The 25361-nt window shown below is 40.6% G+C and overlaps 1 protein-coding gene across 2 annotated transcripts in view; it reads right to left on the bottom strand.

Annotated features, from left to right (window-relative positions):
* Positions 1-25361, bottom strand: part of grip2b (glutamate receptor interacting protein 2b) — a 194783-nt gene that overhangs the window by 92441 nt on the left and 76981 nt on the right. Inside the window, exon 1 of one of the 2 annotated variants that reach the window (XM_088337571.1) lies at positions 10778-10929. The exons of the other annotated variant lie outside the window; for it this stretch is intronic. Within the exon in view, the coding sequence (XP_088193697.1) occupies positions 10778-10826 (49 nt within the window). The 5' untranslated portion in view covers positions 10827-10929. Of the gene's footprint in view, positions 1-10777; positions 10930-25361 lie in introns of those variants that run through there. 2 annotated transcript variants of the gene reach the window in all.

Genomic DNA, 25361 nt, shown 5'->3' with positions numbered 1-25361 from the left:
GTATATATTTATAGGTATCTATTTATCTAAAAATGTTTTTCTATGAATTGCAAAACCTGTCCTCCATATTGGTGTGTTTGTATGTGTTTACCCAGAGGCAGGCAGAGGAGGATGTAGTGAAATTAATCGTTCCTGAGGATGACTCACGTCAGCGCACTCGTAAAACCACAAACACAAACACGGCTCACGTCAATGTATACGGACACAAACATGGTGGTCTGAGTTCTTATCTTTGTTTTCCTCCTGCTTTCTCATTCGAGTGCAAATGAATCCGCACTCGGAGGATTATGCTCCGTCAAAGAACTTTGAAGTGACAAATTGCAGCCTCACTCCCGTTAAGACGTGCATACCCGACTGAAGAATACGAAGATGGAAGATGTGTAGTGTGTAAGCAAAAATAGTACTTGAGCCAGTAAATGTGATACTTTGCAACAGAGGTAACTCTACCAAGCAGGCATCATTTTAGCAAGCTGAACATGTAGGAAAATTAGCCAACATGCATGTGCCAAGAGAAAACAAACAGATTTATAGAATAGAAAAGTACAAATGTTGAATTTATCAGCAATCAAAGTAGACATTCAATCACCTACGTGTATTACATAGCACCGTGTTGTTCAACCGGATCTTTGCAAAAAAAGTATGCTATTGTTCATGGAATTTTCTTTCTTCCAGTGATAAGCTGAGTAACTGCAACATTCATCCATTACCAGTAAATGGCAGCAAATTACATCATAAATCAAAGTGACAACCAATGAGAAGAAAAATAAAATGTTGTCAATTTAGGCAATATGATCATTAAAAATTAAAAATAACACATAAAACTGTTCAAAATTCAAAATGTTCAAAGTGTTTCCAGATTTTTTCAATGATAAAAAGGTCGCTTGCCTAAAAGAAACACTGGTATAGCAACCCCTTGTCGTAAACAAATACTTCATTAAAAAACATGACTCATTCAAATAATAAAGAAACAAAACACATACTATCACCTGTCATTTTGGAATTACAGTAAAAAAAATAATAAATAAAAAAAAATAACTATTTTATTGGCCTGACAATTAACTAATAAAAACACTGAATATTGTACCAACAAAAGGTTTATTCATGTATTTATATTTATTCATTTTTATTATCTTGGACATTGTATCAATTGCAGAACACAACGCAAATCTGTGAAGTAAATGGTCTGTAAAAGGTAAACCGCAGTTCAGCAAGTGAATTGGAATGTCTAGAAATGAGTAATTATATTACATTGTTGGAGACACAATTTCAAAAAGTTGATATATCTTACCAACATCTTCCTACCACGGATACTAGAATAAAAGTTTTGCAAACGTAACATGTCTCAGTGTTACTTTTACCACTAGTTTAACAGTTGCTTATTGTAAGTCACTTGGCTGGATACTGCATGTTACCGTCGTAAATATCACAATCTTGCCCTCAGGTTCCTATTTCTGTGTAGGTTTCTCTATCCTCTCTCAAGTCAAGTCACATTTATTTGTATAGCGCTTAATCACAAATTGTCTCAAATGACTGCACAGGCCACAATTACAACCTCTCCTATTTCTCATGACCTTATCTTATTTGGCCCTTAACTGCGTTCTAGTTTACTTCTCACAGCAGTGGTCACTTGTCTTGAAATCCCCAAGGAGTTTCCTCCTATTACAATGTCTCCTCTTCCCTTAATTAGTACTCCTTTTCCTTGGTTCCTTGCTAGTTAATTGTCTTCCTCTGCATTTTTTTTAAAGAACAATGGTTCCAAAACACCACACGAGCCTACTGAGGATAAGTGATACAGATAATGGATGAATGGAAGGGTTCCAAAACAGGGCAGCACTGCGGCGCAGTGGTTAGCGCGTGCGGCACATTTCTGAGATCATGAGATCGAACCTCATGTGTGGAGTTTGTATGTTCTCCCCGTGCTTGTGTGGGTTTCCTCCGGGCACTCCGGTTTCCTCCCACATTCCAAAGACATGCATGTTAGGTTAATTGGCCGGTCGAAATTGTCCCTAGGTGTAAATGAGCAAGCAAAATGTCTGTCCCTGTGTGCCCTGCGACTGGATGGCAACCAGTTCAGAGTGTCCCCTGCCCACTGCCCGAAGCTGGGATGGGCTCCAGCACCTACGCGAGCCTACTTAGGATAAGCGGTGCAGATAATGGATGGTTCCAAAACAAGGTGCAAGCAGAGTTGTTTTGTAAAAATGTGACAAAATACTGTAAACAAGGATACTGACGCATTTACCCTCAGTGCAGATGCCGCTGGGCAGAGAAGTGAGTAAGCGTGCTGTGTGCATAACTCCGCCCACACCTGCCACTCACCCATTCAAATTTGTGTTTGCGTGCCTGCTGTTTCTGGCTGTTTAGTCATTTTAAAGTGTCTCCACAGTGAACCTATGTTGTTTAACGAGCTTCCATAAAAAGGATTCCTTAGCAACATACAGTCAAAACGGAGTCTGTTGGTTTGACACAATGACTGTAAACTGTAGTGGGGCCTCAGGTGTATGCTCTTTATATACTGGACTGAACCATTCTTATTGTTAGCACTACATCAACTAAGTGTGCACTGAGCTCGACACTGTGTTTGTCAAAAATGGAACGCTGTCAATGAGATTTGCATGAGTATGATTTCCGAGCCATATGTACTCATGAAAAGCCAGAAATGGCTTTCGAGCCATAGGTTCCCTGACTTAGACCAACTCCACATGACTTCCCTTTTCAGTGCTTTCGTGTCAATCCAGCTCACGTGGATTTTCTTTGTCACTCGAAGCGTTTCATGACAGCTGTCAGGTCCTGTTGATCATGAAGATCCGAAAGTGGGGATGTGAACTTCACAAAGTAGTAATCTTTGGGCAGTTTGACTTATACAAATGAATACACTTCAGCTCCATTTCGTTATACTGCGACATCTAGTAACAAATTATTACATACGGTCAAATTAAAGAAATACAATTAAGAAACATAAAAATTGATCAAGCAGCCATAAATAAAACAAAGAATAAATGTTTAGAATTCAGTTGTAACTCAGACTAACAGGTTTTTGTTTCCAGTTTCTGGTTTGAATATTTTGTTAATTGTTGTGCGCACACTTGGATTTGTTACTTTGTTCCATGTGTGGCAAAGTGGGTGTTGAACACAATTCCATTAAGCCCACAGGATTTATATATTCTTTTCTTTTATACTTTATTTAATCTTTTTCAAATAAGCAGACGACAAATCAAATTGTATAAAACCAACAAAGAAAACTGGAACTGGGCGAGGAACCGGTACTGCAGCGGTAAGCCTACCCAATCGTACAATGCTGTAACGGAGCAAAACTGGGGTAAGCACCCTCATCGTGGATAGAGTCAAACAAATACCGTCTCACCTCAACATACGCCAGCCACACGTATGCAAAAGAGGAATTGGGAGTGTGAGAGAAAGAGAGGGGACAGCCGACCATATGTATCTACGTGGTCATTAATCAGCAGTGATTGACAATCTTCCCGCCTCGCAGAGTGTGGCGCGCAATTCCTCATCCAGCCACACTTGCATTTCCACTGCCACGCCAGGTTTTTTTTTCCTTTTGTTTCTGGTTATTTGTTTGGACATTTTGTTAGTAGAATAACGCCCATATGTTAGTTTGTTACTTTGTTCCTTACTGCTCTATTTCAGGTTGGTTTGTGACCCCTTGTTTGTTACTTTTTTCCTTGCATCACAATATCCGGTTTGTTCTTAGAGGCGGCAGTGGCTCAGGAGGTAGAGCGCTCGTCTTGGGATCAAGAGATCGCAGTTCGAATCCCGTCTCCTCCATGTTACATGTCGAAGTGTCCTTGGGTAAGACACTGAACCCCTAATGCCCCCAATAAGCAGGTTAGCGCCTCACATGGCTGCACGGCCGCTATTGGGAAGTGTGAAGCACACTGTAAAGCACTTTGGGAAGTCTTGACTTGAAAAGCGCTATATAAATCATTTCATTTTCATTCTTTGATTCTGGTTTGGATATTCTGAGGTTTGATTTTGTTTGAACATGTTGTTTTACGACTCCTTGTTTGTAAGTTACTTTTTTCCCTGGTATTATTGCCACAGTTCCTGCCTTCCTTCACTTGGGTCCACTGCCAGAAAGGGTAACAATGAAGCTGCAAAAATTAGCCAGCAAATATGAAATTGCCTTGTTCGAGCAATCTTGATTGAGCAAGCAAAGCCACACATATTTTGAAATGAAATGAAATGATCTGAATTTATATAGCGCTTTTCAAGTCAATGAAGACTTCCCAAAACGCTTTACAATGTGCTTCACATTTTACCCATTCACCTACACTCACGCACACCAATAGCGGCCGTGCAGCCATGCAAGGCGCCAACCTGCTTATTGGGGGCATTAGGGGTTCAGTGTCTCACTCAAGGACACTTTGACATATAACACAGAGGTGCCGGGATTCGAACTGCGATCTCTTGATCCCAAGACGAGCTCTCTACCTCCTGAGTTACTGCCGCCCCATTTTCCCAGATAATGTTATGAAATTGGCAAAAACTACATGCACGCTAGCAAAATATATCAAACACGCATTTAGCAGAGCTGCTGAATTCTAAAAAACGTATTTAAGAGGTGATCAAGATAATGTTCAGATTCGGGGGACAAAATATCCCAGTAGCTTTTAAGAGTGCATCTTTTAGATAAAACATGTTTTTGGACATTGCTTGATTGCAATTTTCATAGAAAATGCGTATTTTGCAGTTTGCTATTAACTGGCACAGTAAACGATGAATGATTCGTAGTATTTGGTACCTCTCATATAGCCAACAAAAGCAGGTACTAGGACAGTCAGGTAAACTAAAGGTCTTCGAAAAAGTTTGAAAAAAGAACAGCGGTGACCTTTTAAAAAGTTTGAGAATTGTATTACATATTGTATTCAACACTTTTTTAGGTGCTTATTTCATTAGTATTGTATCTCCTTTACTGCTGTTTGTGTTGTCTCCATCTTGCTTCCCTCTGGTGGCTGCTGGTATAAATAGGCCTCCTCCTAACTAGCTAATTAATCTCTCATGAAAAAATCAAAGGAGGAGCATCTGCATTAGTGAGAGGAAGGCTTCGAAAGGGTCCGGATGCAGACGGTAAACAACAAAAGATCGGATGAGTATGCCGAAATCTCAGAATGTCTGGCTTTATTTTCAGAATCATTTTAATATCAGCAAGACTCTTAAGCAGTTTACCATGAAAACCTTGCCAGCAAATATTAAATTTGCGTCTTTTGTGACATTCGCCTCTTTTTGTCCTCAACCATATAAAAATGGTGTCAAAAGGCAGCACCCCTGTTGGTGCTTTTCTGGACATTATAGCAAGATGTGAAATATGCAGAGTGCTGCTGCTCATGTTGCTTGAGGAGGAGATCAAGGTTCTGACAGACAAGCTGAAAGAGGGTGTCGCCATATGCAGGCAATACACAAAGAGGTAAGTATTAGTTTCAGGAGCGAGCAGCAGCAAGTCAACTGCAGGAGAGAGAGTGGGAAAGGTGAGATGGCACAACATTCATTTGGACAGGTAACTTAAAATTAGTTTTATCTGGTTATATCAGTATCAGAAATATTTTATTAACACTCCACTTATTGAAACATGAATATTTTGTTTGTTTGTTTGTACATGATTCAATTGTTTGTTTGTTTGTAAATGATTCAAATTGAATCTTTTCTTCCGGCGCCGTCACGAATGGCAGCCACTCCAGCAGCTCCCGTGTTATTTTCGATTGTTCTCGATTGTTCTCAGCTCAGGGATGCTGCTGGAAATGTGAATTTCCCTTCGGGGATGAACAAAGTATCTATCTATCTATCTATATGTAGTTTACCAACTTCTTGGAAAAATGTATGGAGTTATACACACACACACACATATATATATATATATATATATATATATATATATATATATATATATATATATATATATATATATATATATATATACAGTGGAACCTCGGTTCTCGACCATAATCCGTTCCAGAACCCTGTTCGAAAACCAATTTGGTCGATCACGTAAAATCGTTTTTCCCATTAAAAGTAATGTAAAATCGTTTTAATCCGTTCCAACACCCTTGAATGTTTACCATGACCGTAAACATGAAGATAACCCAGGCTAATCGTACGTTCGCGTTATCGGAATCTTCCATACAAAAGATTACGCTAACATGAACGTGTAAAAATAAAAAAATCAGGTCGTTTACACGTCATTTAGCACCCGGGTCTCCACAACAAGTGGTGAGCGGTTAAAGGATAAAGAAAATAATTATGAATAGGATTTCTTACCTTTGTGATGCTCACCAGAAGCCATGCTGTATGTATAGCAAGATCGGAAACTCGCACACCTTCTTTATATTTTGCTATTATTTCTTTCTTATATGCAATAGTTGTACGCACTACTCTTCTCTTTTTACCTGTAACAACTTTGCTGCTTGCACCGAACTTCTTCCGAGGCATAATTAGGGGTTAAAACACTCCGTTCAGCGATATTAAATACAAAAGCAAAAAGGAGTGCGCGCTCACGTGACAACAGTTCTTCACGAGGGGTGGGGGCAATCTACACCCGTACGCCGCTCAGCATCGCCCCTAGCGTACCGGGGTTCAAACTCCGATTTTTTGAACGGAAAGCAAAGCAAGAATTTATCGAAATGTTTGGTCGAGAACCGATTTGTTCGAACTGAGAGGCGTTCGAAAACCGAGGTTCCACTGTATGTATATATATATATATTATATATATATATATATATATATATATATACATATCATCGCGTCTTGCTGTCGGTGCTGACACTTTTAGACCAGACTTTGAAGACTAATAACGTAATTGTATTAAAAAATATCACATAAGCAATAAGAAGAATGGATTCAACATTTGTTCAAATTGAGTTTTATTTTTAAATCAAATGAATTGATGAGCACAAAAAATGAGCTGCAGTTTGAAATATGTCCACTTGATGTTGACAAAGCCAGGTGCCACCCCCAAAGCAACTTGAGCAACATTACTTTCTCTCTCTTTCACTCTCCCTCTCTCTCCTTATATATATCTCATCTCATCTCATTAGCTACACCGCTTATCCTCAGAAGGGTCGCGAGGGTGCTGGAGCCCATCCCAGCAATCATCGGGCAGTGGGCAGGGAACACCCTGAACTGGTTGCCAGCCAATCGCAGGGCACACGGGGACAGACAACTCACTCGCTCATTTACACCTAGGAACAATTTGGACCAACCAATTCACCTGAAATGCATGTTTTTGGAATGTGGGAGGAAACCGGAGTGCCCGGGGGAAACCCACGCAAGCACGGGGAGAACATACAAACTCCGCACAAGTCTAGAGCTGGATTTGAACCCACGCAGAAGGTTTCCAAGACATGAACTGTGCTGCACATGCGGTAACCACTGCGCTGCCCCATACAATATATATACTGGACTGTCTCAGAAAATTAGAATATTGTGATAAAGTTCTTTTTTTTCTGTAATGCAAATAAAAAAACAAAAATGTCATACATTCTGGATTCATTACACATCAACTGAACTATTTCAAGCCTTTTATTATTTGAATATTGCTGAATTTGGCTTACAGCTTAAGAAAACTCAAAAATCCTATCTCAAAATATTAGAATATCATGAAAAAGTATACAAGTAGGCTATTCAACTAATCACCTGAATCATCTAATTATCTCGAAACACCTTGCGAGGGTTTCCTGAGCCTTAAAAACACTCAGCTTGGTTCAGTAAACTAAATCACAAGTATGGGGAAGACTGCTGATCTGACTGCTGTCCAGAGGACCATCATTGATACCCTCCATCAGGAGGGTAAGACACAAAAAGAAATTTCTCAAAGAGCAGGCTGTTCACAGAGTGCAGTTTCAAAGCATAGCCACAAAAAGTCTGTTGGAAGGGAAAAATGTGGCCGGAAACGCTGCACAACCAAGAGAGATGACCGCAGCCTTAACAAAATTGTGAAGAAGAGCCGCTTCCAGAATTTGGGGGAGCTTCAAAGACAGTGGGCTGAAGCTGGAGTCCAGGTATCAAAAGCCACAGTTCACAGACGTGTCCGGGAAATGGGCTACAATAGCCGTATTCCCATGGTCAAGCCACTTCTGAACTCAAGACAACGGAAGAAGCGTCTGACTTGGGCTATGGAGAAGAAGCACTGGACAGTTGCAGAGTGGTCCAAAGTCCTCTTTTCAGACGAAAGCAAGTTTTGCATTTCATTTGGAAGTCAAGGCGCCAGAGTCTGGAGAAAGGCTGGAGAGGAGCAAAATCCAAGTTGCTTGAAATCCAGTGTGAAGTTCCCACAGTCAGCAATGGTTTGGGGAGCCATGTCAGCTGCTGGTGTTGGTCCACTGTGTTTCATCAAGTCCAGAGTAAATGCAATTGTGTACCAAGAGATTTTAGAGCACTACACGCTTCCATCTGCTGAAAAGCTCTATGGAGATGAGGATTTCATTTTCCAGCATGATCTGGCACCTGCCCACAGTGCCAAAACCACCAGTAACTGGTGCACTGACCATGGCATCACTGTCCTTGATTGGCCTGCTAATTCCCCTGACCTGAACCCCATCGAGAATTTGTGGGGTATAGTTAAGAAGAAGATGAAAGACACCAGACCTACAAATGCAAATGAGCTGAAGGCCGCTATCAAAGCATCCTGGGCATCAATAACACCTCAGCAATGCCGCAGGCTGATTGCCTCCATGCCACGCCGGATTAATGCAGTAATCCGTGCAAAAGGATTCCCAACCAAGTACTGAGTGCATCAATCGACATTTTCAAATGTTTGATTTAGTTTTGCTGTTATAAAATTATTTTTTACTTGGTCTGAGGAAGTATTCTAATATTTTGAGATAGGATTTTTGAGTTTTTTTCAGCTGTAAGCCAAAATCAGCAATATTCAAATAATAAAAGGCTTGAAATAGTTCAGTTGATGTGTAATGAATCCAGCATGTATGACATTTTTGTTTTTATAATTGCATTACAGAAAATAAAGAACTTTATCACAATATTCAAATTTTCTGAGACAGTCCAGTATATATATATATATATATATATATATATATATATATATATATATATAGAGAGAGAGAGAGAGAGAGAGAGAGAGAGAGAGAGAGAGAGAGAGAGAGAGAGAGAGAGAGATAGACATATCTATTATTATTATTAGCTATGTTATGTTATTTTGAATACATTACAAAAAATATCTTTGAAATAAGGAAAGAAATATCCAGCAAATAGTAAATAATTTTGCTCATTTTGACAATTATTTTCAATCAAGATAAGAAAAAAAATATTTAAAGGGAGATATTCAATATACTATCTGCTAGACAAGATAATTTTGATTCGTACAAGGATGATATTTCTTATTTTACGAAATAAAGCCTAATCAAAATATCCAAAATTGGAAAATAACAATTTTTTTTTTCCGGTTTTAGATATGGAAGCCCTTTGCAGTCTGTTAAAAAATAGTGACTATGTATGTGGGATTCCGCAGCCTGATCTGCCTTCCCATAACTATCAATAGCATGTTTCCACCTGTGGAGTAATGTTTTTTTCATCCTTTTCAGAACACCGTTACAGCTAAAATAGAGGTTGTTGTTTTTTACCCAAAAATTATGGAAAGAAAACACCATTGCATTTTGAGAAAGGAAACACACACAATGCTTTGTGCCTTCATTATAGAAGAGTATTTTCTATCTATCTATAAATCTACCTTGGTCATATCCCTCAAGAGGGGAGACTGACAGCAAGACACATACAATAACAAATAAAATAAAAGAAAATAAAAAGAAAATAAAAAAGGGAAAAAAGAGCAAAAAAACACACACACAAAAATCTGTATACATCCGAAACAAAGGTATTGAGTAACTCTAGATCAAGCATTCAGCTCCCTGAACTCATTCTGCATTATGAAATCTAACACATGTCAATCTTTTGATTAATATAAATGATAGACGTGATTTCTACGCTGGGTGGGGAGAAGGTGTGGTTGTTACACAAGTTGCAAAGATGAGGTATCCCAGTGCGCCCCAAAAGGCGGCGTTTGTCCCTGTTTCCGTCCCTTTGCTCGCTGTCTCCAGGCTTTGACTTCAAAGCCGGAGATCCCCAAATCCATAAATAAAACATCAGAAGAGTCCCATTGGCAGCCAGTCTCGCGCACCCCACAAACACAGATGCGAAAACTTCTTGCTCTATTTCGACCGGGAAAAGGAAATCAAAAGGAAAATTTAAAAAATGGTGACATTTAACATTATTTTGAGCACAAAACCTTTCAGAAGAGCAAACACATGATGGCAAGTCGCCTTGAAAGCTAAAGTCAGTAAAGAAACTCCTGAAACTGAGTGGATGCTCACATTCAATAATCCATCCATCTTATCCAGCCATTTTTGGGCAGTAGGCAGGGAACACCCTGGACTGGTAGTCAGACAATCGTAGGGCACACAGACATGGAAAACCAATCACATGCTCATTCAAACCTCGGTACAAATCGGACATATCAATCAACCTGCCACGCATGTTTTTCAAAATGTGGGAGGAAACCGGAGTGCCAGGAGGACACATGCGCAAACTCAGGGTAAACATGCAAACCTCGCACAGAAAGACTGGTAGGTGGATTTTAACCCTCTGAACTGCGGAGCTGATGTACTTAACACTCATCCAGCGCCTTCTATTCAATGAACAATAAAAAAACAGTTCAAGGAAATGTTGAAATTTGTTTTGAAAAATAAGCATGCACACAAACGGAAGCTGGAATAAAAAAAGTTTCACTTGAGGATGAAGTTCGGGGTTTGACCTTTGTGCAGGAGGAGTCGTCTTTTCAAAATGGCCTGGAGGAAAAGCATGTCGCCACTATGCCGCTTCTAGACGAGTTTTGCCAAATGTGGAGGAAGAAGAAGGGGGAAGCTCAACTTCTATCTACACTCCTCACTCGCTCCCTCACTCGTTCGCCCAGTCTCTCAGAAACTGACACCTTCCCTCCGTCGCTCTCTCGCTTAAACTCTGACTGCTCAGCAACGTAATAAGCTTTGTTTTATAATTATTTTATCGGCGACAAAGCCAAATGTATTATTCCGGCTTGTTCTCTGTCGCCGTGACGACTTTTCTTTGTCTTTGCACCATCTGATTATTATTCCCAAAAAATAAATTGTAGCGCAAAGCCTTCGGGACTTTTGATGCCCCAGTTTTTCCTCCCTTTTCTTTTTGCAGCCCCCGCTAGATTCTGTGAGTCTGGTGGGACCGCACGGGGAGCGGCAGGTGATGAAAGGGGGGCAATACATGAAGGCCGGCAATCCCCGGCAGCTGTTTGAATGAGGTGACAACCTTCCTAACAATGGATGGCTTTTGACCATCGCTTCTGATTAGAATGCAACAGGTAGCAATGTTGGCCGTAACATTGTGCACTGTGTGAGGTGTGGTGGAGAATGGGGGACTGGACAGTGCAAAGTTAGAAAATTCCTTAAGCCCGCACACACCTAGCACCAACCGCGGGCCACTGGCAACCAGCATTTTTCTTTTATCGCCAATTTCTCCAAGTGTGTGCCACACAGAGGAAAACAGCGAGCTTCTCTTTTCCAAAAGACATGTGCTCTAAATGCAAAGTACCACACTGATGACTGGAAACAAGAGCCAAGAAGAAATCCGAAAGATCGTGAGCGTTCTTCAGCCCAGTTGCTGTGGAATGCTCTACCCCTCTAAGAATTGATCTGCAACCTCAACGGAGGTGCTGAAATCTAGGCTTAAAGCACACTTATATTCAAAAGTGTCTGAAAGATGTCAACCTCAGGAGGCTGTCACCCGGACATTCTGTTATTACCTGTATTTCAAACTGACGATTTCTGTGTATTTTCTGTTGATGATCTTGCAATATCCATTGCAGCCTCATCATCCAGGAAGGGGATTACCTCATGCGCAGCCCCTTTTCAAGGTTTATTTATTTCTTGTGCTGAGATTTTTTAAAGTTTTTCCTTGCCCTCATGTAGGTTTAAGATCAAAGGAAAGTGAAATAGTAGTCTGTAGTCTGTACAGCCCTTTGAGAATTTTTGTGATTAAGGACTACACAAATAAACATGACTTGACAAGACATGACATTCATGACGCCCTTCTAATAAGAAATAAGTTGATGTTTTTGCCAACCTTATTCATATAATACATAACAGAAGCAAAACATGAGGTTTACAGTACTCTATTCGATACTTACAACGTAGTAACAATATTTCAACTTTTTCACCCACAAATCGAGTCTTCAATTTATACATCCGGATAGAACAGTAGTTATCTATATCCCTCAGTATCATCAGCATCAATGCCAGGTCGCTAAAGTTTCCGTTGATCCTCGAAGAACAATAACAAGAAAATGCTATTTGATCTGTTTCAGCAGCAAACGGCATTGACAAAAACACAAAAACATTGCGGTACGATTGGAAGGAACGCCCCCCAACCCAAGTCAAACATGAGTGGTGCTTTGTCATCGGACTATGTCCATTACAAACCCTATGTTCAAAAATAACTGTTTCCTTTTGTGCAATTGGCACAAAGACACTCCAAACGGAAGTTTCATAGTCATTACATTAGACTTACGGCCGCATGTTTTGTACACTCAGCTGAAGAAGGGTCCTGAGCTGTCAACTAATCACCACCTGGTGGTGAGTTGGCTCTTATGTCTGGGAAGTATGCCAGTCTGACCTGGCAGACAAAAACTTGTTCTAAGGATCTGTGGGGAATCTTGAACCGTTAATTGGGCTATAGCATATGCATCACAACTCTTACGACAATCGCAAATGCACAACTAGTACTCAGAATGTAGCATAAGGCCATGGCATGTGATGAAATAGTGTAACCCAAACAGGAATTCATAATAAGATTTTAAAGCCTTTTGGGGTTTCCAGCTAGGGTTTGGATTTGGGCCTTACATTAGGGTTTTAAAACCTTTTGGAGGTTTCTAGCAAGTGCTTAAAACCATAGTTTGGGCTTGATAAAGTCTTTCTAGGGTTTCCAGCTAGGGTTTCAAACTAGGGTCTCGGTTTGATATCAGGGATTTAAAGCCTTTCTAAAATTTCCAGCCAGGGTTTCGAACAAGGGTTTGGGCTTGTTATTAGGGGTTCAAAGTTTTTTCTGGGGTTTTCAGCTATGGTTTTGAACTTGGACTTGGGCTCAATAACAGTCTTTTAAAATCTTTTTAGCTTCTTCAGGTAGTGTTTCAAACTCGGATTTGGGCTTGATTGGCTAGCTGGGATTTGGACTACAGTTAGGGCTTTATAATAGTGTTAAGAAGCCTTTTCAGGGTACAGTTAAGTCCTACCTTAAACATAGCATACTTATTTCCCACCCACATTCCATCCAAATCTGTTGATTTATTTTTTTACCGTGTTGTACCCGTGAACATGTTTACTGTGATCGTTGCAAGGATCACAGGATTTAATTTTAGGTGTAGTGCGGCAAAGGGGACGCATATGTAACTCATCTCGCCCCATCTCGCTGTCAAAGCAAGCGGGCGACACTTTTAAGGTCCTAAAAAATAACAAGTGGCGGTTGCTTTATTTTCTCCCGTCAGCATGGTGGCGGTGCGGGTGATGTGGAGGTGGAAATAAAAGTGCAGTCACTAGGCTTCTTTGCTTGTTCTACATCTAAGGCCCGCGACGGGGGGAAAAAAAAAATCGTCCCAGAAATAACAAGTCAAAATCAGAATTGAAAATGGGGGTGGATGCTTGTACGTGTTGGAGACAGAGACAGAAACGTGACAGTGTAAAATATGGAAAGAAAATGTGATTTTCAAAAGACATGCCACAAGGTCAACAATCAACTTTTTCAGCTCTTATTAGTGAGGAAATAAAAGGTAACCTATTAGATGCCACAGTAATTCAGTTTTTAAAAGACAAGTTTTCAAAGAAGCGAGGTTGAAATATGGCAAATTTGTTGTGGGGAAACAGGGTAATGAGTCAAAAATTACAAAAAATGTTGGTAAAAAACTATGATAAATTGTTTACAAATGTCCACAAGTTGGTGAAACATGTCTCAAATATTTAAACTGTCAGAACAGAACAGGTGGAGGACCCAGATGCGTAACGCTTCTCACACAAGCCTTATTTTACGGCAATTGGGGCAGTCATGCACGTTAACACAAACGCCAGTGATTCGGCGATCGCTGGGTGGAAGAAGTTAGGCAGCGGTTTGGCGTGGAACGACAGGAAGCCAGAGGCTGACGAGATCGATACCAGTTACACGAGCAGATATTGGACAGATGGGGTTGATACCGGACAGGACGGGACAGACCGGATTGATATCAGACACTGGAGACTGGAGTCCGATAACAAGCCGAACGAGATAGACAGGAACGATACCAGACAATGGCGATCGATATCAAACAGGACAAAATGGACTGGAACGACAACAGACACTGGAGATCGATATAGACGGGAGCGATACCGGATAAGAAACACAAGCAGGAAACCGGACAGAGTCATAAAACACGTCTTGCGGGTGCAGAGGTTTGTTGACGGACTGAGAAAGGGTGAGTGAGAGCACTGAGCTTAAATGGGAGGAAGGCCAATCAGCCAAAGCGCCGCAGCTGGCGCCAAACGGGCGGGGCCAATTGGCAACCGTGACATAAACTTGGTGTTTTAAAATCTGGGGGAAATGCTTTGGGATAACACTTGTTAAGGATATGACAGGATGTGCAGTTTCCTCATGCGTGAGAAGATAAGCAGGGCATTGTGGTTCAGCCTTTAAGAGTATTTATTCCTCAACAGCAAGCAAACAAGAACACAGCTTCATTCAATCCAACAGGGCAATCAACAATCAGCACAACGAAATATAGTGCGTGCGTAATGACGTCACTCAATAGAAAACGTCCTACCACAATTTCACGAGTAAGAGCGCTATAAAATTGACAAATCTTAACAACACTTTATCCTGGACTATGTTAGAATACTATAAAATGTCACTAAATATATAATCATCATTGTATGATTTTTCCAGTTACTGTATTTTCAAGACCATTGGGCTTACTGTAGTAAAAGTTTCCATAGCTGGTTCTATTTCTGTTTTAAACACATACACATTGGGGAGACATCTCTATTCAGACTCAATAGCACAATAATAATAATAATTGCCCGACACGTTACAGCGTTAGCAACCATGACTAAAATTAATGGACGCATTGTGTGTGACGACACGCGTCCTTTCCTGCACAAGCAGGATACTTGTCCCATTCAAACAGGAAAGGCGTAAGAGTCACAGTAGAAGGCATAAAAAAACGCATTTAGTTGGAAACATGAACAATCTCACAAATCCATCGTATTTGACCAAACAATAGAACCAAACATTAAAAAAATACCAGAATATGTTATATGCTTTTTTGACCCTTTTCAACAGGAGTTTAGCTGCTGTTAAAAACTGTTACTACACACAAGCAGGCTCCATTATTATCTTCCCAATTGGGGCTGCGTTGATATCTGGACCTTTTGAAAAAAAATGACTTACTTAAACCAAAGCATCAACACCTTTATGTGAGATGTTACATTAGCTTTTGTCACTAAAATGAAGCCAGCATTATATTCAGTCACACTGGCAAGCTAACTTGAGCAAACACTGACCCGACACCGGCTGCCATTTTATTCTTAGGGTTTCCTTTTTCCATATGGCTCTGTGTCATACTACAAAAGCAGTGCACTATTAAAGGGTAGCAAAAAACTTCTTGCTCTCTCATACATCCACGCTCAGACCCACATACACAAGCAAATCGGACTAATGAAGCAGGCTCATTATTTTCAGCCAGGCAACCCACCCAAAAAAAGGTCCAGAATGATTTTTGGGGGTGCAACATCAAATATTTAACATATGCAGTAAAATTCATTTAAAGAGAGAGACTAAATCAACTTTCAGAATCAGTTTTTGGTGCTGCAGAAATTTTGCCTACCTGTCACTGGAATAAAGCCTTCTTAAACAAAGCTAGCTTGAATGCATACAACTAAGGCAAGTATAAGGTCACCACACAAAATCCATGTTCAGCTAGCTACAACATGAATCTCATCAATAAAACGATACATATTATAAATGACCCACCTTACCCCGGCAACTACTCTTTGAAGTGTTAGGTGCTACAAATCCCGAAAAACAAGAGCTAACAGGCACAGAGACAGTTGATTGTACTTATTGTATTGTATTGTATTCCATTCTATTAATGCATTCTTTTTTGGTACACGTCAGGTAAGTGCACACGCAGCCACAAAGTGGAACTGAAGAAATTAAGAGGGAGGGAGTAAGAGAGAGAGAGAGAGAGAGAGAGAGAGAGAGAGAGAGAGAGAGAGAGAGAGAGAGAGAGAGAGAGAGAGAGAGACGGCTCTTCTGGTCCTAAATGGTTCTCCAACAGTGTGAGAAGAGGCGAGAACTAAAGAAGAAAAGAAACAGCCCTGGAGAACAGGCAAATAAAAAGCAGCCACCAAGAAAATTGGAAGAAGCTTGAGAGAAGCAAAGGAGAAATGAATCGAAGACCATTGCTTGGGGTTAGAAGAGTGTCTCAACAAGAATAATTCAAAGAAAGCCTTCCATATTGGTGAGAGAGAGCGAGAGAGACAGAGAGAGAAATTAACATTGAATATCAAAAATATTTTTATGTAATATTTTTAACTGTCTCACTTAAACCATTTACCCAAATCAAAATATTATATATCGTTTTTCTTTTCTTAAAATTATCATACACTCAGAAACCCGACTTGACTGGAAAAAAGCGTAAATGCAGAAAACTTCAAATCTTTTAATAAAATTATTTGTAACATTTTCATTGTGTTTCTGTAATAATGAGTATACTGATTGTACATGTTAGCATGTTAGCATTACATAAATAACAAAATAACAAAATAACAAAATACATGTATATACTGCAAATTTGTATGTATGTATATATATATATATATATATATATATATATATATATATATATATATATATATAGTTGCATATATATATAAGTTGCATATTCTCCCCGTGCCTGCCTGGCTTTTCTCTCGGCACTCTGGTTTGCTTCCACACTCCAGCTTAATTGGTGAGTCCAAATTGTCCCTATGTATGAATGAGTGTAATTAGTTCATGTAAGTTCATGTAAAATTAGGCTAATCGTGTGACTTCACCTGATCGGTATCGACTGAAGATGATCAGATGTTAAAGTATGAAATCAAGCACATGTATAATGTATTAATGTTTAACCATAATAGTCAAGTCACATTTATTTGTATAGCCCTTAATCACAAAATTTTGCAAAGGACTACACAGAGCAAGGAAAAACTCAAAAACCTCACCATGAGGAAAATAAAAAACATTGAGAAGGGCCTCAGATGTAATGAGATCAATAATAAAAAAAAAAGTAATATGTACAATTATGTCCAGAAAGTGCATGACAGCAACAACTCCTCGAGCTTGTAAAATTGTCCAAAAAGTATATACCTTCACTAGGCATTGAACAATATTGTGCAATCTAAATGCATTCATGAAATTCCACCACTCAGTTTCCCCCTGGCAACAGCTTTGTCAAAGGATTTGATGTACAAAAGAGGTCGCGTTGAAGCCGAATCGGCCAAAACGAGGGTACGTTGAGCTCGGTAAGCACGGCGTCTTCCTGACGGCAGCGAAAAACAGAGGGGAATCATCTCACTTTGAAGTCATTTTTTTCTCGTCTCTGCACACAAAAGACAACGTTGGCGGCTTCACACGTGACCCCCAAATCCTGTCGTGCATTGAACACTCACGTGGTGTTAGCAGATTTTATTTTTGGCCTTAGTTAATCTGATGACAGCAGTTTAAGAAACATAATTTGTTGGCCTAGAGAGGGATAGGCGCCACAGCCTGTACTTGCTCAAGACACACAACAGGAAATGCTGCCCCTTAAACCCTAGTGGTTAAGGAATCCAACCAACAAACCAACCAACTAACCAACCGACCAACCATACGTGTATTAATACTTTTGTTAATATATAACTTCTTCTCTGTTCTTATTTTAAATTTTAAATGTTTATAATCTCTTAGTGTAATCAAATTTGCAGGAAATTTAAATCAGTTTAAAGTTTAGTTGAAACCCCAAAAAGAGAGAAAAGGCATCTATACATTTTAAACTTGCATGGAGAACAGGGGAGAGAGCCCAAACCTCGGATAAAAAAGAAGTCTGGTGACAGGATGCAAGAACAACCTCAACCTCAATACAGACAAGACAAAGTAGATGATAATGGACATGAGGAAGAGGAGGACACCTCATCAGCCATTATTTATTCAGAGTCTTGAAGTAGAGGTACCTCGGTGTGCACATTACTGAGGACCTCACATGGACCCTCAACACCACACAGCTGGTCAGGAAAGCTCAACAGCTACTGTACTTCCTGAGGAGGCTGGGGAACTTTGGAATATCAAGCAAGATCCTCAGCAACCTCTACAGCTGCATCGTGGAGAGCATCCTGACCAGCTGCATCACTATTTGGTCCAGCAGTATCATAGCCATGGACCGCAAACACCTGCGAAGAGTGGTTAAGAACGCTCAGAAGATCACCAGGACTCCACTGTCCTCTCTGCAGAGCATATACCATCGAATAGTCTACAGGCGGGCTGCTTCTATCATTAAGGACCCCACCCACCCACAACACGGACTGTTTACACTCCTACCCTCAGGATGGAGGTACAGGAGTGTGAAATGTAGGACAACCTGTGTAAAGAACTCTTTTTACCCCTCTGCCATCAGACTCTTAAACGACTGCTTATCGAACAATACACCACAGACATGTTCAGCACACTACAGACACTTTATTAAACTACAGACACTTTAAACTGGACAATACTTGGACTACTCTTGCACTACAGTCACTTTCAACTATGTTTTATCTTTTTTTTACTCATCTCATCAAATATCATCTTGTCTTTTTGTCTTTTTGATATTTGTAATATTATTTTATGTATACCTATATATAGTTTCTTAGTTTTATAACGCTGGCAACAGCAAATTAAGTATTTCATTGTGCAGGGAATCGTGGTTCTTTACTGTGCATATGACAATAAACACTTTGAATCTTTGAATTGGTGAGTGCAGCGGCAACCGACTCATGTCGTGTGCCTACAAAATGGCTCTATGGGCCAGCTTTGGGAAGTGGGAGCCGGCTACTCATCAATCGAGAGCCGGTTCCGTTTGAGAAACTCTTTTGATGTGTTTTTTCCATTGTGATTGGTCAAAATGCATTTTTTTCAGGGATTCCATGTTGTGGACTTGTTAACTTTGAAGAAAACTTCAAATTCTTTATCATACAACTTCTTTCTAAACTAACAAAAATAGTTACTTTCCCTGGTAACTAGTTTCTTTTACTATAGAAGAAGAAGTGAGTAATTATAACTACTTACTTTTTTAAAACGGCGGCGCAGTGGTTAGCGCGTGTGCGGCACAGTTCTGAGGTTGTGGGAACCTCCTGCGTGGGTTCAAATCCAGCTCCCGACCTTACTGTGCGGAGTTTGTATGTTCTCCCCGTGCTTGCGTGGGTTTCCTCCGGGCACTCCGGTTTCCTCCCACATTCCAAAGACATGCATTTCAGGTGGATTGGCCGGTCCAAATTGTCCCTAGGTGTGACTGAGCGATTGAGTTGTCTGTCCTTGTGTGCCCTGTGATTGGCTGGCAACCAGTTCAGGGTGTCCCCTGCCCACTGCCCGATGATTGCTGGGATGGGCTCCAGCACCCCCGCGACCCTACTGAGGATAAGCGGTGCAGCTGATGAGATGAGACTTTTTTAAAGTAACATGCCCATCACTGCTGTCTAGTAATAAAAATAAACTTCTGGGTTTTAGAAGAGCAGTTGTTTGAAGATTTTCAACCCTAATTTCCCCTAATTTCACATCCACTACACAGCATTATCACCAGACAGAAGAGCAGCTTCAGTGACAGACTGCTGTCACAGACTGAGGAGATCTTTTCTTCTTCATGCCATGAGGCTCTTTAACTCCACCCGGGGGAGTAAAGGCCCACATTAAATCACACCCCCCACATTGCATATTACCGTATTTTTATTGCAGTGTGTATTCTGTGTAGCACTATCTAGATACTTTATATAACACGCTACATTGGGTATTAACACATCGGATTGGGTATTTGTGTATTGTATTCTTTTTGCTCTATTATTGTTTTGTTCTTCAGCGCAGGGATGCTGCTGGAAGTGTGAATTTCCCTGCGGGGATGAATAAAGTATCTATCTATCTTTCTATTATATGAATGCGTCTCTGTTTATGCATTGTCAAATTGCAACTTTTGTGTGCTCGTCCTACCTTCATTTGTGTGTTTTTGTCATCATTTATTATGAAAATGAGACTCGCTCCTCACCGTTGCACCTTGCGCCTCTCATCATTGCTCTGTGCTCCCAATGTGTCACAAATCTTCCTTGATGGGATAAAACATTCATCAAAGACACACGCACACTTACACACATACCGAAAGTATTCAGCTGACAAGAAAAGATTTAACTTCTTGCCTGGAAATAAATAAAAAATGTGAGCAATGGAAATTTACCAGAGTAGGCTGAGAGGTTAGGGCCAAACTGTAGTGGTAGGCGATACTGGGAATTTTGGTACTGATCCGATCCAAGTAAATACACGATATTATCAAATCAATACAGATTAAAAACTGATATTTTTTGCTTTTAAAAATCTAATTTTTGAATAATTGACACCGACCCCGCTTTAGTCAGTTTATAATTACGATAAACAATTAAATAACTGCATTGCAAACTTTAACAGAATAATATAAGAAGTAGTAATATTTCTATTACAACACATCAGAAGAAAAGCCAAAAGAGACAGAACCAAATTAGCAGCAATGTAACAAAAACACAAATACTGTGTAATAATGTCAACTATAGAACTAAAATACCATTGCACAATTTTTCGAAAATATAAATGTTGCCATGAAAACATAACAACGGATTTACAGACCCAGACAACCATTCATACACTCACTCATACATTTTACAATTTGGAGTCACCAATTCACCTGCCACGCATGTTTTTGGAATGAGGGAGGAAACAGGAACTCCTAGATATGGGGAGAACATGTAAACTCCGCACATGAAGGCTGTTAGCTAGATTTTAACCCTTGACCTCAGAACTGTGCCAAAGAAGCGCTAACCACTCAGCTGCCCTGACGTAGCTTTTGGTCTAATATAATTTGATTTTATTATTTTGATCGGGTTTTTATTTTTTAAAACAAAAATCTTAAATTCAATGAAGGTTTTCCAATCGTGTATAGATGCTAAGATATGTCAATAAAAACTTCATGACAGATATCATTTGAAATTTTTTTTTTTTTTAATTCTCCCTCTTATTTTAACTGAATTCCTTGACAAGTCACCACAAGATGACACCAAACCAACTGACTGGTACAAGGCATGTATAAAACAGTGTTTCCTAATTTTTGTGAGCCAAGACAATCTTTTTTCATTAAAAAATCTTGACGCACATTGTCCCTCGAAAGTTTTTAACATTGATTTCCAGTACCAGTTTCATGTGTCTTTGCTTAAAGCTTAAATTATAATCTTGTCTGACAGTTTAAAGCAAGGGTCTCAAACTAGTAGCCCAGGGGCCAATTAATAGATCCAACAGAGAACACTAAGCCACGCCCACCCTAGTTACAGAATCAATGTATCACAAGCTGAGCAAATAGAGCGTCCGAGACAACAGTGAGTTACATTCTATCTATCCAATAATTTACAAGTTTTACTTGAATTACACCTTCGCTTGTATTTGTTTTTGTCATATGCTAATGAGGGTGCAGTGATGTACTCAAAGAAAGTGGAAGTAAAGCGGCTGCAGTGACTTACAAACTTCTCTCACTGACAATTAACAGACCCAACAGCAGCTTAATTAAAAAAAACACTGTAGAACAAATAACTTTGTTTCGGTTCCCATCAACCCTATGCACACTGAGATGGTGAAGGCGCTAGTATGCCATGCATAGTGTGTGATACAAAAAGGGGCAGGGCTGTCATCTGCCTCACATTCTGATTGGCTGAAAACAGCGGCACCCAGGATGATAGTTTGAGGCCCTTGCCTTATTATGAAAAAATAATGTAAAGGCAGCCCGCAATATATTGGTGGTATCATGAACCCCCAAAAAAGCAGCAAAGGGAAAGTTCTGCTTGAAATGCATCCTTTTAAAAAAAAAGACGTTTTTCTCTGGATTTTTCTCGGAAACAAGAGTATTTTCAAGAAACGTAGCAATCTTCAACTGTTGTCAGCTAAACGATGGAAAAGCTAGAAACTGTCATGATCAATGATGCACGGCACCTGTGCCTGGTCCTTTGGTGCCAACTGCCTCGGACTCTGATTGGCTCCCAGTCACAATTTAATCCCCTGTCTTTCTGTCACCTGCTGTCAGTCCGTCTGCGAACCTCAGTTCACGCCAGGCAAGCTTTCCGACCCTGACTCACTCCTGTTCTGGCCCACGTCTGTTTTCCGGCTTCGACTCCTTTTCTGATCTCGACCACGATTTTTGCTCTCCTGTCCCGGCTACTGACCATTTTTTTCCCGCTCTCGACACCGCCATCGCTCGCCACGGAAATACCACTTCTGCGTCAGAGCAACCTGCTCACCGCAACCAGCGATCTCCGGATAGCGTGTACAATCCTTTCCCTTCTTCCCAATAAAACTAAGGGGCCGGTCAATCAGACATTTGCGGCTGAATCACGGCCAGAAATTTCTGCCTTTGAGGCGGACGCTATAGGACGCATTGAGATCGCCATTCAGACGAGATACGGCAGTGCATAACACGAGGTCGGAAATTCGCGCGCGGGTGGCAGCGCGAAAAAGTTTTGCGCTGTTCAATTCTTGAGAGCGCGGGAGCACAGCCTTTCACGAGCGTATCGAGGCTGGACCACGGCCGGAAACTTTTGGCCGTGAAGCAGATGCCGTTGGGCGCTGTTGGACGTTTAGAGACCGCCATATAGACGAGATAGAGCAGTGCTTTACTCGCGGTCGGAAATTCACACGAGGTTGGCCGCGTTCAAAACTTTTGAGCTGCTCAAAAGTTTGAGCACGTGTTAAACCGCGTGCCGCACACGTGGTCAACACAAGGTAATGACGCGGAAATGACGCGGAACGACGTGCTCTGGCCGCGGCCAGGGCGTGGTTACACATGGGTAGGACGGGAAATTTCAGCGGGTAATCGTGGGTGGAGCATGGTAATAGCATGTTCTGCGCCTGTATCGCGGTGTTATTACGTGAAATTAGCGTGTTACGCGTGTGACAGTCAAACGCCTTTCTCCGCGTATATACAGCGCGATTTGCCGAGCACACAGTTGTGCTCGTGACGTCAAGGGGGTGAACATGGATCCCCGTCAGCGTAGTGACCTCGTCTTAATCCATTTTTATTTCTTGACATTTCTTTTCAAGATAATAAAATAAAAATGATGCCATAGCTTGAAATCTTGATCTTCACGGGACTGTGTCTTGAGCGGTTATGATTTCTACAGCCCGAGAAATGCATCCCTGCCGAGATTTGCATCCCCTCGCTACTCCAACCACTTTTACCTCGTTTTATCTCACTTTTAGGGAATGTAATGGCAAACATATAACCAAATCCACTTCGTCTTGCATTTGTTGGGAATGTAATACAACATAAACCATTCCGTCTTTGTTTTTGTTGTGAACGTAATCGAACGGTAAATCCTCCCCCCCTCGCATGAACGCGCATTCTGCTGCGCTTCCAACAAAAGCGATCGTATTCTATATAAAACGCTTATTAAAACAATAAAGCGAGCTAATTATAACAATTGGGAGATCCTAGTCTATATAACGCGTTTATTTAAACAATAAAGTGCAATCGTATTCTACAAAATGCGTTTGTTAACACGGATGAAAAAGTCAAAAGCGATCGCAGCAGAATGCGCGTTCACGCGAGGGTGTGGGGGGGTGGGTGCGTTGCGTAGGAGTCGGATTTGGGCACGACACGGCTCGGGAGCTTTTATACCCGTGGTCCACACGAGAAAATGACGCAGAAATGACGCGATGAGGAAGCGGAACAGTCGCCGGCGTGTTTTGCGGGCATACCACCGATGAACAGCGGGTTCGCCAATTTTGCGCATTTTCCATGGCGGGCAACCACGGGCAAAAACAAAACGCAAAATTTTAGCCGTGATTCAGCCGCAAATGTCTGTGTGACCGGCCCCTAAGAGAAGCAAACGCAAGTGGGTCCTGTCTCCGTTCCAGTCCTGACAGAAACATACAGAGAACCCTCGTTACTTCGCCCTACGTTTCTCACTGGTTATATGCTTCACAGATGTTGACTTGAATTGTCTTAGTGTCATTGGTGTAAACGTATGGGGCATTTTGTTCAGAGAGAGAGCACACATCAAGAGGGGCAGGTTGTATGAGTGTGTTTTGGGTGGGTGCGACTGTATGCAATTGTGATAGACTGTTGTATGCTGTCAGTCAAACAGCGGGTGGGCGCATGAGTGGCAGCCAAAACAAATTGTAGAGCATGGAACTTTACATTGAAAAGAAACGTTTTTATTTTAATCATCACGGAGACCTGGCTAGAGTCGTCTCTACCCAATGCGAGTATGCAGCTAGCAAATCTCTTTTTTACTCTGTTGGGGTAAACCCTCCAATTTACTTTTGTATAGTGACAATAAAGACTATTATTTTAACTAAAATTATATGTTCTGTGTTATTAATTTAGATTTAAAGTTGTTATTTTGTTACAGTCGTATACTCTCAGATGGTGATGACGTCATCTCGAGGTAAGTCTGACCCTTGGGGGCTTTTGTGAAGGTGTGAGGCTACTTCCCGGATTTTCACTTTTCGCGGGTGGTTCTGGTCCTCACAAACCACGATAACCAAGGGATCTCTGTACTTTTTTTCTAAAAAAAAAAATGATGGGAGTTCAATCTTTCTCTTGACATGTCCTTTGTATCTAAATCTACAGAACTAAACTTTCAAGCCTACAGCTATCAAAAATGAGTCAAAACAGCAAAAAATGTCTGCCACCGGTTCTTCCAATTGGAGAAAAATGTCTGGCATTGAAAGAGTTTAAGGAACCATTTTGAGGCAATTTAGATCATTTCAAGCTCAGAACTTTTTTTAATCCCAGCATACCTGTAAAATGCTTCTGCTTTAGCCTACTCTTTTTGTGGACAGATTTATGTATTCTATCACTATATTGTTTTGCTGTTTTTGTGCAAATACTGTATTTTCTTGTTCCTTTTTTGTGGTTTATGATGCTTAGGTGCCCAAATAAAAAGTCACAAACATAAACACTGTTTGGAAGGTTTACAAAACTAGCATTGGTGTTTCTTTAAACTTGTTAAATTGAAACTATTTTAACAACAGGACAGCTTAAAATATATTAGAATTGTAATTTTTATCCTCCG

Source organism: Urocampus carinirostris, chromosome 6, assembly GCF_059441175.1.
Source record: "Urocampus carinirostris isolate Australia breed hairy pipefish chromosome 6, RoL_Ucar_1.0, whole genome shotgun sequence".
NCBI classification, from domain to species: domain Eukaryota; kingdom Metazoa; phylum Chordata; class Actinopteri; order Syngnathiformes; family Syngnathidae; genus Urocampus; species Urocampus carinirostris.
This window is presented reverse-complemented; position numbering and strand designations above follow the sequence as displayed.